The sequence below is a fragment of the Mixophyes fleayi genome, chromosome 7 (genome assembly GCF_038048845.1).
Source record: "Mixophyes fleayi isolate aMixFle1 chromosome 7, aMixFle1.hap1, whole genome shotgun sequence".
Taxonomy (NCBI): Eukaryota; Metazoa; Chordata; class Amphibia; order Anura; family Limnodynastidae; genus Mixophyes; species Mixophyes fleayi.
In genome coordinates, this window is record NC_134408.1 from 129,256,243 (window position 1) to 129,269,243 (window position 13,001).

General features: G+C 37.9%; 1 protein-coding gene across 1 annotated transcript in view; it reads right to left on the reverse strand.

Moving 5' to 3' along the window:
* The window catches only part of LOC142098168 (sodium channel protein type 2 subunit alpha-like), a 99,996-nt gene that overhangs the window by 62,054 nt on the left and 24,941 nt on the right, over positions 1-13,001 (reverse strand). Inside the window, exons 2-6 of the mRNA XM_075180731.1 lie at positions 12,078-12,384; positions 10,819-10,937; positions 6,986-7,075; positions 2,940-3,068; positions 536-627 (exon numbers count right to left, since the gene is read on the reverse strand). Coding sequence (XP_075036832.1) covers positions 536-627; positions 2,940-3,068; positions 6,986-7,075; positions 10,819-10,937; positions 12,078-12,332 — 685 coding nt within the window. The 5' untranslated portion in view covers positions 12,333-12,384. The remainder of the gene's footprint in view (positions 1-535; positions 628-2,939; positions 3,069-6,985; positions 7,076-10,818; positions 10,938-12,077; positions 12,385-13,001) is intronic.

Genomic DNA, 13,001 nt, shown 5'->3' on the forward strand with positions numbered 1-13,001 from the left:
TAGGACTTCTGCCTGACAGCACTGGAGTCATGAGTTCAGTTCCCGACCATGGCCTTATCTGTGTGGAGTTTGTATACTCTCCCTGTGTTTGTGTGGGTTTCCTCCTGGTGCTCCAGTTTCCTCCCACACTCCAAAAACATACTGGTAGGTTAATTGGCTGCTATCAAAATTGACCCTAGTCTGTCTGTCTGTGTGTGTATGTTAGGGAATTTAGACTGTAAGCTCCAATGGGGCAGGGACCGATGTGAATGAGTTCTCTGTACAGAGCTGCGGAATCAGTGGCGCTACATAAATAAATGGTCATGATGATGATGATTCAACTATATTCAATAGAACAGAATCAAAGCACTCTACTTAATCATTCTATAAAATGAGCACCTACATTTCAACTTAAAAAAACTATAACTCGTAACCCCAGTTTTATTTTCACAGCCTAAAACTACCTCTTTAGGTTTACATGCAAACACAATGACAGACACAAAGATACAAGTTGGATGTACATGGGGCCTAACACCTCACACCAGTTACTGCTTACCTGGGATTACAGAAATAGTTTTCAAGGCTCTCAGGACTCTAAAAGTTCGAAGAGCTGAAACATTGCCTAGGTTTACAACTTCTGTTACACACCTGTAATAGTAACAAATACAATGATTAGAATTATGGCTTTACTTTTAAGCATTCATTTTATATTGAATGTATGACTTCATCTTGTGTTTTCATTGAACCTAATATCACGCACAGCTTTCTTATTAAGACCTATATTTTACTAGAGGCAACACTTTGCCGACCAATAGTGTCCGTGAGTTTGGATGTGTGCACCATTTTATTGGAGCCTTTTCTGACCGGAGGTGGAGCAGAAGAATCTAGTCGACCAGGGGCCAGAAGAAGGGGACTGTGGACTGGTTTGAGGTTTTGGCAGAGGGCAGTAGAATGTGCAATCTGTTAGCAATAACTCAGAAATAGATTATAATTAGTGCGTAAGTCAAATTTAATAACAAGATATCCCTAAAATAGTATATTTTTACTGCGTTATTATAAAATATACCATTTTGCCTCTAATAAATTGATGCAGTTCTTAGTGTCACAGTTTTGGTTCAACAGGGCCCTGGCATAAGCCATACACAATGTGAGGCATATTTGGCAGCTCTGGTGCATTTTATATGTAATAAGATTAGAAGTTAAATATAGTGTCCAAGTTATGGCTAAGTGGGCTGGTGATAGCCAAAATGGGGGGATTTCAATGCTAAATAAGTAGAGCTTGCAATTAGAGAAGAGGCTTTTCATTTGCACACACATTAGTAAACAATGCATAACATAATGTTGCACAGTGGCTTAGTGGTTAGCACTTCTGCCTCACATCAATGGGGTCATGAGTTCAATTCCCGACCATGGCCTTATCTGTGTTGGCTGCTATCAAAATTTGACCCTAGTCTGTCTGTGTGTATGTTAGGGAATTTAGACTGTACTGTGAGCTCCAATAGGGCAGGGACTGATGTGAATGAGTTCTCTGTACAGCGCTGCGGAATTAGTGGCGCTATATAAATAACTGATGATGATGATGATGGTTAGGTAAAGTTAATACACCAGAATCTGGCACATGAGCATCAAACATTAAATTGATGTTTCAATTGTTTCTAATGTGATTTCATTTCAGTGCTTCCATAATAGGTCATTTCTTGTAATAATACTAACATACGCACTTATTAAAGATGTCCTGTCTCCAGGTCCTCTGGTGTTATACTTTCTGCTTTGTGCAACAGCACACTGTTTATTCACCATGCTCTCTACTGTGAGCTTCCTCTAGACTACAGCTGTGATGTATAGAGAAAGCCAGGGAGGGGGCGAGATTTACATGTTGTCAGCCAGACTCGCCCCCCAAGTCAAACTATCAGACTATACTAGGCTTGTTCCCAGGCCAGCATCCTCTTTATTCAACATCTCTCCTGCTGTGCAGTCTGGATGAAGGCTGCCAGAGAGAGAGTGTAGCACATAAGTAGCTAACTGAATTAAATGATGAGTCGGTATCCGGTTGTTTTACTAATTAATGCACAAAACCCTTTGCAGCAAAGCAATAGTATCAGGTGACAGGTCTTTTTAAGGCTGTGTGCTGAGAACATTTTTCCAGAACATGGAACTACCATGAAATACATTAAATTTGTGATGGCAGCACTGATAACAAGTGGAGATACAATTAAACATGTTATACTAATATGTGAAACAATACTTATGTCAACATCTCAAATATCAGTTTAAATTTCACTGAAGGCAAATAATTTGGTGAAGCTCATGCTAAAAATAGATAAATACAGCCCCAGGGGCAAACGCAGAATTTGTAGAGGGGGGTTTCCACACCAAACCGCCAGTGGGCGTGGCAAGCATGCATGAGGGTGTGGCTATAATTTTTGACAGTGCTTGGCTGCTCTCCAACTCTTCCTATCCCCATAAAATATATGAGCAATGCTGCGGACACTACTGTAAGGTGCACGCAGCTCTCCCTTTTCAAGCAGAGCCGTGTGAAGTGGAGGCAGGGTCCAGCCAGCTCAATTATACAGTGTCCCAGGCTTGGAGGGGGTTCCCTGGCACTAGGCACCCCTCCCCCTCGGTTTGCCTATGAGTCCAATATTTAAAACTATTTTTTAAAATGTTAGACTTTATGGGGCGTATTCAATTGTCAGCGTTAACGCTGAAAAACGAGCGCTCAAAAAATATTACCATTTATACGGTAATATTGCACGCGAAAACCGTTAATACGTAGTTTACTCGCGGAATTTCAGCGGCGAGCTGAAATTCTGCAAGTAATTACCGTATTAACGCTAAGATTTTTCGAGCGCTTGTTTGTTAGCGTTAATGCTAACAATTGAATACGCCCCTATGTATTTTTTTGCAGAAGATTAAAAAGGCTATAATGTAAATGCTGATGCTATTAAAAGTTTACTTACGCCAGCAAGATGACACTGAAATCAAGGCAGTTCCAGGGATCACGTAGAAAAGTAAATTTTCCTAAACAGAAGCCCCTTGCAAGAATTTTAATCAATGATTCTAATGTATAAATCCCAGTGAATGTGTATCTGAAATATATAGATAATTTAGTGACACAAAGGGTTCTTATATTACATTATTAGGATGGAGAGGATATGCCAGAAGAACAAAAAGCACTACATTTAATATAAAATGTTAGCAAATGAGTTCCAAGGAAAATAAATTAACAAACAAGTAACAGTAAATTATATTAACAAATGTTGCATATAAAGTACAACATAAAAATGGATAAAACCATTTACCATCCTGATTTGGGAGGAAAAGGGCATATAATTTTGCACAGTTAATCAGATAATGAATGCATCTTTGCTCATTTTAAAAATGCATTTTGTCATGTTTAAATAATGCTTTCTCTTCTTGAGTACAATTATGTTACCACTTTGAAAGGCTGTTTACTAGTTTAATAATACAATTTCGGTAATCAAATTTGCTCAGAACCCACATAGGCACACCATGGAAAGGACTTAAGTGATACAAGTCCTGCAAACTGGGGGCAGCAGGAGGTGATAATGTTATCTGAACCCAAATATGTGGCTCTGGTGAATAATCAGCAACAAAGCAGCATCATGCATTGGTAGAATGTAATGGTAAACAAGACCATACCACTCAGCTCACACTAGGGGGCAGTGTGACTGGCTCACCTGTTTGTTTGTGATTGGGGCTGGCATGATGCCTGGAGAGAGACCACACGATTTCCTCTGTTTTTATATACCCTCCACCTCTTTCTCAATCTACCATTAGCTCGGAAACTATTCTTTCTTTTGAAGTTCAGGCCTATGTAATAATATATCTCATGTTTCTCAACATAAAATCAGTGGTATGTCTAAATCTCCACCAACAACTTCATACCCATGGATGCTACTTTCAACAATAGTCACCCTGAAAGTGTGGTTTACATTTGTCTCTTATGTCCCTCACTAAAGATGGCTACACCACCTTTTCACCACTGTCTGTTGGCTCTCTGCATAGGCCAGGTGGCAGAGCTTAGAGCAGAGCAATCCCTGGACATACAGATTCCAATCAGGGCTCTTGATTATACTATCCATTTGTTTACCAGTCTGTCCTTTCAGTCCTCTGTTCCAACCCTAGATGGCGAACTCATTTAAATATTAACAGGGTTTCCAACCTATTTGATCCCCAAGACCAGCTAAGCAACCATATCATGGATGGATGTTTTTCCGATGAGCAGTTCAATGCTTTTGGTGGTATGTCCATTTAGTTGGGAAAAAATAATTAATTTATTCATTTAGTTTACAAAGGTGATTTTTTTAGAGACTTGACAGCAACTATGTCACATGATTTGCCTTCAAATGCAGTATTTAATGCAGAGAGAATTCACTATTAATGTCAATAGACCACTCAGCCACTGTTTACATAGAGGCAGTGTTTGGCACGTGGTTAGCTAATACTCATTCTAAAATTCATGTTTATTCTTAGCCTACAACCCTCAGTGCTAGTAACTCACACCCATGTATTACATGGGTGTATTACAAATGTAATACAACAGTTGTTACTTATCCTAATAAACGTCATGCCCAAAAGCATACCTCACTTTCATAAATGGAGCACATACGAACAGGAGAGCACATAGCATTTTTACAAGTACTGAATGTATTAACCTATAAAGGCCACCATGTAGTTCTTCTAACTGAGCTGCTGTCCAATGGAACATATGAGGATTGTAATGGCCATTCAAACAAGCATAGACGCAAATTGCAGTATTATTTTCTCATTTGTGCATCAATCATTCCCCTTACATTTCATAGGGACCAGTTATTGCTTTTTAAGGTTTCATCTGAGCTGTATTCTAACAGACCGCCGATGTGGGCGTGACATACACGTGCATGTACCCTAATTCTTGCTAACGGACATGCTAGGTGCTGTAAATAATTCTGGAAAGATCATTTGCTTGTAGTACACCTTTGGATTGTAAAATTTACTGTCTATTTGAATTTAGTGTAAAGGATTCTCCACTATTACAGATGTAATATAGGTTTGAGTCAATGAATTGAATTTATGGCAGGTGGTCATATTTGGGATTGGCAACAGATAGAAAGATAAGATACAGATAAAATCGGCCCTGTATTTTTGATAGTTTTTTTTTTTTTCTTCGGCCAGCGGGTGGTGTTGTGAAAGCTGCAATGACAGGTAGGTGAGAATAACACGATTTTAATACATAATGGGAGGAATTCAATTGCTGGCGAAGTGATGCATGGACATCACACCGCACACATTAACGGCAATTATGGTAGAAATCTCCAGTCACTTTTCCTTGCACCTCAAAAGTGAGAGGAGATTTATGTCAAAATCTCCGCCTCGAAGTGTCTCATGGACGTTCCGGAGGCACTTTGAGTATAACTGAATTCCCCCATAATGGCACCCCTTAATAGCTGCGATGGGCATCTCTTCTCCTACTATATGTGTGTGTAGGGGGCGAGGGGCAGAAAGTTGCTGTACCAGGGCCCCAAATACCTATTGGCAGACCCTCTGACAGTCTTATTGATAAGAGTTTTGTCACTTGATCTCACTCCCCAGTTTGACCATTATACAGCTCCCAGTTCTCACAGTGATCTCACTACACTACAGAGTACTTTCCCTTTTACCATACTGCACTATGCCCCATTCAATATTCATAAGTGGACAGTCTCTCGCAATGTCCTCTAGGGCAGCCTCTTATGGTGGACACCCATTCTTATGCACTCTTGGCTTACTGACAATTCAGACTGATAGCACCCAACTTGGCTGTATCTTCACTCTCTCATCACTACTCTCAGCAGTATTACAGTTTCTTTCTCCCTGCTCCTCACTGGGTTCCATATCTGGCTCTAGGAAGTCAGTCACTCTCTCACTGGCACAGAGGTTCTTCTTTCCCAGGGAATCCCTCTTGGAACTCAGGTTTGTCACGCTCATCACACTGCAGCTGTCACTATCTCGAGCCCTGGTATTTGTCTGCTGGCTGTGGGATAGTAGGGCTGGACTACTGAACCTAGAGTTATGCCTGAAGCTAATGGTTTATACTCCAAGGTGAGGTAGAAAGTAAATTCAAAGTTACATTCTGAGACTGAATTGAGGTGGAAGTGGAAGTCTTTTCCCCAGACAATAAAATATTCCTGTACACTACACACTTGCCAGCACCAAATGTGGTTCCTTCATAACACATCCACCCAAAGGTGGTTCCTTCATAATACATCCACCCAAAGGTGGTACCTTCATAACACATTCACCCAAAGGTGGTTCCTTCATAACACATCCACCCAAAGGTAGTTCTGTCAAAATGCATCCACCCAAAGGTGGTTCCTTCATAATACATCCACCCAAAGGTAGTTTCTTCCTAATACATCCAAGCAAAGGTGGTTCGTTCATAACACATCCATCCAAAGGTGGTTCTTTCATAACATATCTACCCAAAGGTGGTTCCTTCATAATACATCCACCCAAAGGTGGTTCCTTAATAACACATCCATCCAAAAGTTGGTTCCTTCATAACAGATTCACCCAAAGGTGGTTCCTTCATAACACATCCACCCAAAGGTGGTTCCTTCATAATATATCCACCCAAAGGTGGCTCTTTCATACAACATCCACCCAAAGGTGGTTCCTTCATAACACATCCACCCAAAGGTGGTTCCTTCATAACACATCCACCCAAAGGTGGTTCCTTCATAACACATCCACCCAAAGGTGGTCCCTTCATAACATATCCACCCAAAGGTGGTTCCTTCATAACACATCATTCAGGCCATCTCTCAAGCAGATCCATCCAAAGGGATCGTTCACACATTTGGAAACCAGCAAGAATAAAGTAAAAGATTTAAGAATGCATGCAGAATCTATATGTTAAAATCATCTAATGTGGAACACCCCATTAAAATAAGTTCTCTGTGAGAAATAATACATATTGAATACCTGTGTCCATTTACTTTTAGTGCTTTCTGCAGATACTTACTCTACATTCTTGGCCCATTCTGGAGGATTACTCATGGTCATAAACACACAGTTGGTGAGAATAGTGAACATTATGAGCATGCTGAATAATGTAATCCATGTCAAGGAATCTAAGCATTAATATTTTATATGATGCTGTCTAAAGTAAAATAAATATGGAAAATAAATCGCTCCAACACTGTTACAATGTAATGACATTTCTTCATTACGGTTGAAAAGACTGCTATCCTACAGAGTTAAATATAAGCTTTATTTATGACTTTTTTTTTCCATTCCCAGAAAATGTACTTGTAAAACAAAACCACCTATTGTAAAATAGAACAGCTTTTGTTGCAGACATTAAACCAAAAGTGACTCACAAAATAGGAATAGGAACAGCAATCGAGCAATGCTCATGAAATTTATGGAACACCCTCAGATTAAATTGTATGATGCTTTCAATGTAATTTCTGTCATTTAAAGAAAAAACAACACATTGTTGTATTCACATGTGCATTTCAATAGATATCGTATATGAATATTCTTATTAATATGAAAAAGTGCAAGAAACTGATAGCAACCAAACAGACACTTGCTTTTATGGTCTAACTGAACTAAATTGATTACAGCTCATGTCTGCGTGGTTGCTATAGGTTAAGGCTCAATTGAAGGTTGTTTGTACATTTTTCCCAGTCACTATATGACTGAATTTGTCAACCACTCCATGGTTCCACAGTTAGGTCAAGACCTATTTTTTTCTAAATAATAGAAAATATAGTTTACTTCATCTAACTACATGCTTTGAACGTCATAACCTTCACAGATTGTTTTGCCCTACAGTTCCTACTTGGGTTCATACTTAGGTTCCAAGCACTATTGTGACTATAAACCACATAGATATATAACCTAAAACTCTTACTCCGAAAGGCCTAAACATAGACCAATAGATTATACATTATTTATCAAACTTTATTTTTTTCTATTCGTCCTATACAACAAAGGGTTACCACCGATGATAATAATCTTGGGCCTGATTCATTAAGGATCTTAACTTGAGAAACTTCTTATTTCAGTCTCCGGGACAAAACCATGTTACAATGCAAGGGGTGTAAATTAGTATTCTGTTTTGCACATAAGTGAAATACTGACTTTTTTTTCATGTAGCACACAAATATTTGATAGCTTATTTGTACACTGAAATTTAAAGTTGATATTTGTGTGTTACATGAAAAAACAGTCAGTATTTAACTTATGTGCAAAACAGAATACTAATTTGCACCCCTTGCATTGTAACATGGTTTTGTCCAAGAGACTGAAATAAGAAGTTTCTCAAGTTAAGATCCTTAATGAATCAGGCCCCTTATTGCTGGCTGTAAACCCCACTGCCAATATCATTTGCAGACTAAAGCATGGGAAAGCCTATTTAACAGGTATTATGGTAGTACTTGTATCCCCACAATTCCTGTTCTGTTATCGCTGTAAAAGAATATATCTAAGAGGGGCTAACAGAAAGGCAATTACACTAATGACTTTTTAATACCTAATCTCATTAATAACTAATTTCCTCTAGAAGCTCTCACAAGCAGGGCCCTCTCTCCTAGTGTTTCCTTTACATAATTAAGACATTTTGCGGGCTGTAGTTATGTAAATGTTTTTATGGAATTTTTGTTTTTGTATCTATGTAATTTTGTTGTTTGTTCAAACCCCCTCTATATGGCACTGAAGACCCCTTAAGGCGCCTTATAAACAAAAGATATTAATCATTAATTAACTACTCCAAAAGGTTGTTTCCAGTTTACCCAATAAATACAATTCCTTTACTGCTCTAAAAAACTCTGTGTAAGACATATGTATGACTATATATTATTCTGACAGATATGATGGCAGATTTCCTAGATGTGGGATTCACAATCATATATACAATACGTATACTTTCCTTCCAGCCACTTACACACAGATTCTTCTATACATTCATACAGCACAAATAGATAATCATATACACTTAGACACACATAACACATCACAGGGACAATGATACTTATATCAGGAAAGATTACATGCAGATCTATCTTCATTTGAGATGTTATATATATTCCTGTTAACTTAAAATATTACACATAGTATCAAACAGTATAGTGCAGATCAGTGATAGGCAACTTGATACACTTCATTGGCTGCATGGTGCATCCCTCTAACCTTCAAAAGGAAAGCACATTTCTGTTACTCTCAGTAATAAGAAAAAACAATGCATTTAATCAAAGAAAGAGACACATCTGTAATAACATATGATCAGGTATTTTAACAAGCTATAACAAACAAATTTGAGAATAAAGCAGGAAGGAGCTTGGAGGCCACAGGTAAAGGCTCGGAGGGTCGCCTGTTGCCCATCACTGGCATAGATGGTACAATACATTATCCAGTTTCCTTTAATCTGAATTCTTTACCTGTTTTATATATGTGTATAATTATCCTAATCATTTGTGTGTGCGTATGCGTGTATGTATCCTAAATTCCATTACAATTCTTATTACTCACAAGTACTACAGTTATCATCATTACTAACTACAAATCACAATTTAAACAATATTCTAGAACAAGTATCTCACAAATACCACTGACTACATGCTCAAAATACAAACGCACAGTACAACTGTGATTAACACACAGTACCAGTATCAGTTCTCATTATTACTCACAGTAACAAGCACAACTCCTATTATCACGCACAGCACTAACTTCACTGACTCCCAGTACTAACCGCCACTGCTTTTACTATACAAACACTACCACTGTTACTATACAAACACTACCACTGTTACTATATACTATCTTCCAGTATGTATAATAACACCACTGGTATTCCAGTATATAAACACACTCTATAGCCTATCTCACATCCCAGTCTTCATATCATACCACTAAATGTATAACAGTATCCATAACACCACTATATATATATATATATATATATATATATATATATATATATATATATTGCTCCATACCTCTCTGCTCCATAACATCATTATATGTATATCACAGCACATTCTTTATACCTCTATGTGTATATCACAGCACAGTCTCTATACAACTATGTGTATATCCCAGCACAGTCTCCATATTACTATGTGTATATCACAACACAGTCTCCATACAACTATGGGTATATCCCAGCACAGTCTCTCTCCGTAACATCATTATTTGTATATCACAGCAGTCTCCATACCACTATGTGTATATCACAGCAGTCTCCATACCACTATGTGTATATCACAGCACAGTCTCCATACCACTATGTGTATATCACAGCACAGTCCCCATACCACTATATGTATATCACAGCAGTCTCCATACCACTATGTGTATATCACAGCACAATCTCCATACCACTATGTGTATATCACAGTACAGTCTCCATACCACTATGTGTATATCACAGCACAATCTCCATACCACTATGTGTATATCACAACATAATTATAGTCACTACATTGTCTAATGCGCATCTCCCATGTATCAAACTCCCCATATTGTCCTAATATGTATTTTACATGTATCACAGTACCATATTGTCTAATATTCATCCTCCATGTATCACACTCACCGTATTGTCCTAATATGTGTGTGTAGTATAGACTACACATACACACTAGCAAAGTGTGAAGGAGAACTCCTTAGTATGGAACTTATACCAAGAAGTACATCAATCCACATGCAGGGAACAATTAGGTGATGGAACATCATAAATTTAAGAGCATTTAAAGTATTCACCACTGCATCTGAGGGTTCCTGTTATTATAACTCAAAGCTTAGTTACTACCCCATTGACTGCTGTGAATCTCTCAGAAAGGATATGAGTGCACCAATATCTTTATAGCTGCTTGACGGACGGGGTTGAAAGGAGTTAAAATGTACAAGGCAGACGTGGCATTGAAGCGGAAGATTGCCTTCCCTCTATTCAATACTATAAAGGTCTGAAAAAGAAAAACAGGGGAAAGAGTGTAATTTTCAGGCAAACATTCTATGCAATATATATTCATTTTTATATTGTGCATATTTATATCAACATTCGTAACATTTTCTTATTAAGAATGCCCTGGGTCCAGATAATAGGGGCCGGAGGAGAGGGGGACACAAAACGGGACTTCACTGCGCATACGCTAGCCCCACTCATGCTCAGAAGTGTGGAGCAGAGGTCTTGTTAGGGTAGACTGGCAGTACCTTGCCCTCCCCCAAATTTTCCTACGGTGCCCGGTGGTGCCATGTTCTACCCCAAGATAAGTGAACACCCATGTGGATTCAGATGCTGCAAACACCTTTTTGTGGCATATGAATCCACATCTGGAAAGAGGAGAAGCAACCAGTCAAAGTCCTCCTTGCTAACACTTTATGACCACCACCTTAATTAATTAGAAATTTTGCATATTTCTCCTAAAATACTTCTCATTTATGACTAACAAAAATCAAGATATTACTGTGACTGTCACATATGTGTAGTAATATTTTTATTACACTGTTATTTGTATGCAAAAAGGACTTTTTCATATAAAATAAACCTTCTTGGTGCAAGTGCTTCCCATTGTGTTAAACTGGTTATATAATTCAAAATTATAACTTTGAGCAAGATGAACATGTTCCTGCTTATCTGGCTACATAGTGTAGTATTTTTAAAGTTTTTCTATGTCAATGGTGAATTAATTAAAAAAAAAAGTTAAAAAAGTTACAACATTCTCTAGCAGGGCTTCTATCTGGCGAACTATATTCTCTAGGACTTCTATCTGATACAACATTCTCTAGTAGGGCTTCTATCTGGAGAACTATATTCTCTAGGAGGACTTCTAACTGATACAACATTCTTTAGCAGGGCTTCTATCTGGAGAACTACATTCTGTAGCAGGGCTTCTATCTGGAGAATTACATTCTTTAGCAGGGCTTCTATCTGGAGAATTACATTCTTTAGCAGGGCTTCTATCTGGAGAACTACATTCTGAAGCAGGCCTTCTATCTGGAGAATTTTCTCCATTCACTTGGCAGTGACATTCTCCTATTATCCTGTCATGCTATGAATTATATTGGTATACAAATCCTTTATTCCATATTGAACTCACTCTCACCTTCTGGTTAGAATAATATGGGTCGAGATCCTCCAAGGGTTCTGATACCATTCCTGGTGGGATGTCACCATATATAAATGGCAGTGTTTTACCAGCTTCCAAGTCACTATTTGGTTTTGGATCACATTCTTCATTCTCTCGCTTGGACTGTGCATATGTTTCCTCTGCAATACGCTTTTCAATGGCTCGTAGAGATTCCCTGGTAAAATTTCGGAAGCTGTCAGGTCCGGGTGGTACAAGTCGTTGCTGCGCCATCTTTTCATCCTGCTCTTTTTAATTACCATTTAGCTGCAAGCATAGCAAAACCCTAAGTACACAAACATTCTGTTAGAATCATATAAGTCAATCACAAGTACGAATAAAAGATATATATATATATATATATATATATATATATATATATATATATAATTTATAATGCAGTTGCACTTGAGGGTGTGTGTATAATTAGGCCGATTTCTCAGCCAGTTGGTTTTAGGGATAGCAAAATACAGTAAATTATTATTTTTTCTGAAGGTTGCTCCAAGTATAAACAAATCTAAATACAGGAACAAAGCAATGGTATAATTTATTAAGGTGTGTTTTTAACAATGAAAACCTCAAATTAGCAGACACGTTTCAAGCCACCACAATAAAGCAAGAAAAAACTTTGCAAACATTGGTATCATAAGAGAAAAAGAATAAAACGTGAAAACGATGATCTACGTTCTTTAATAGATGGTCCTATAATTTCCTTTTGCTGAAATTATACCTGGTGGCATCTGTCTAAAATGGGCCAAAAGTAAATGCATTGAATCAAAATTTAGTGTTTCTGTGTTTTACTGTTTTCATTTTTCCAAGGGACTTCAATTATGTAAGGAGATCTGTGCAACTTCTAATTTATATAACTAGAAACCATTATCTCCAAATTTGTTTTGTACATAT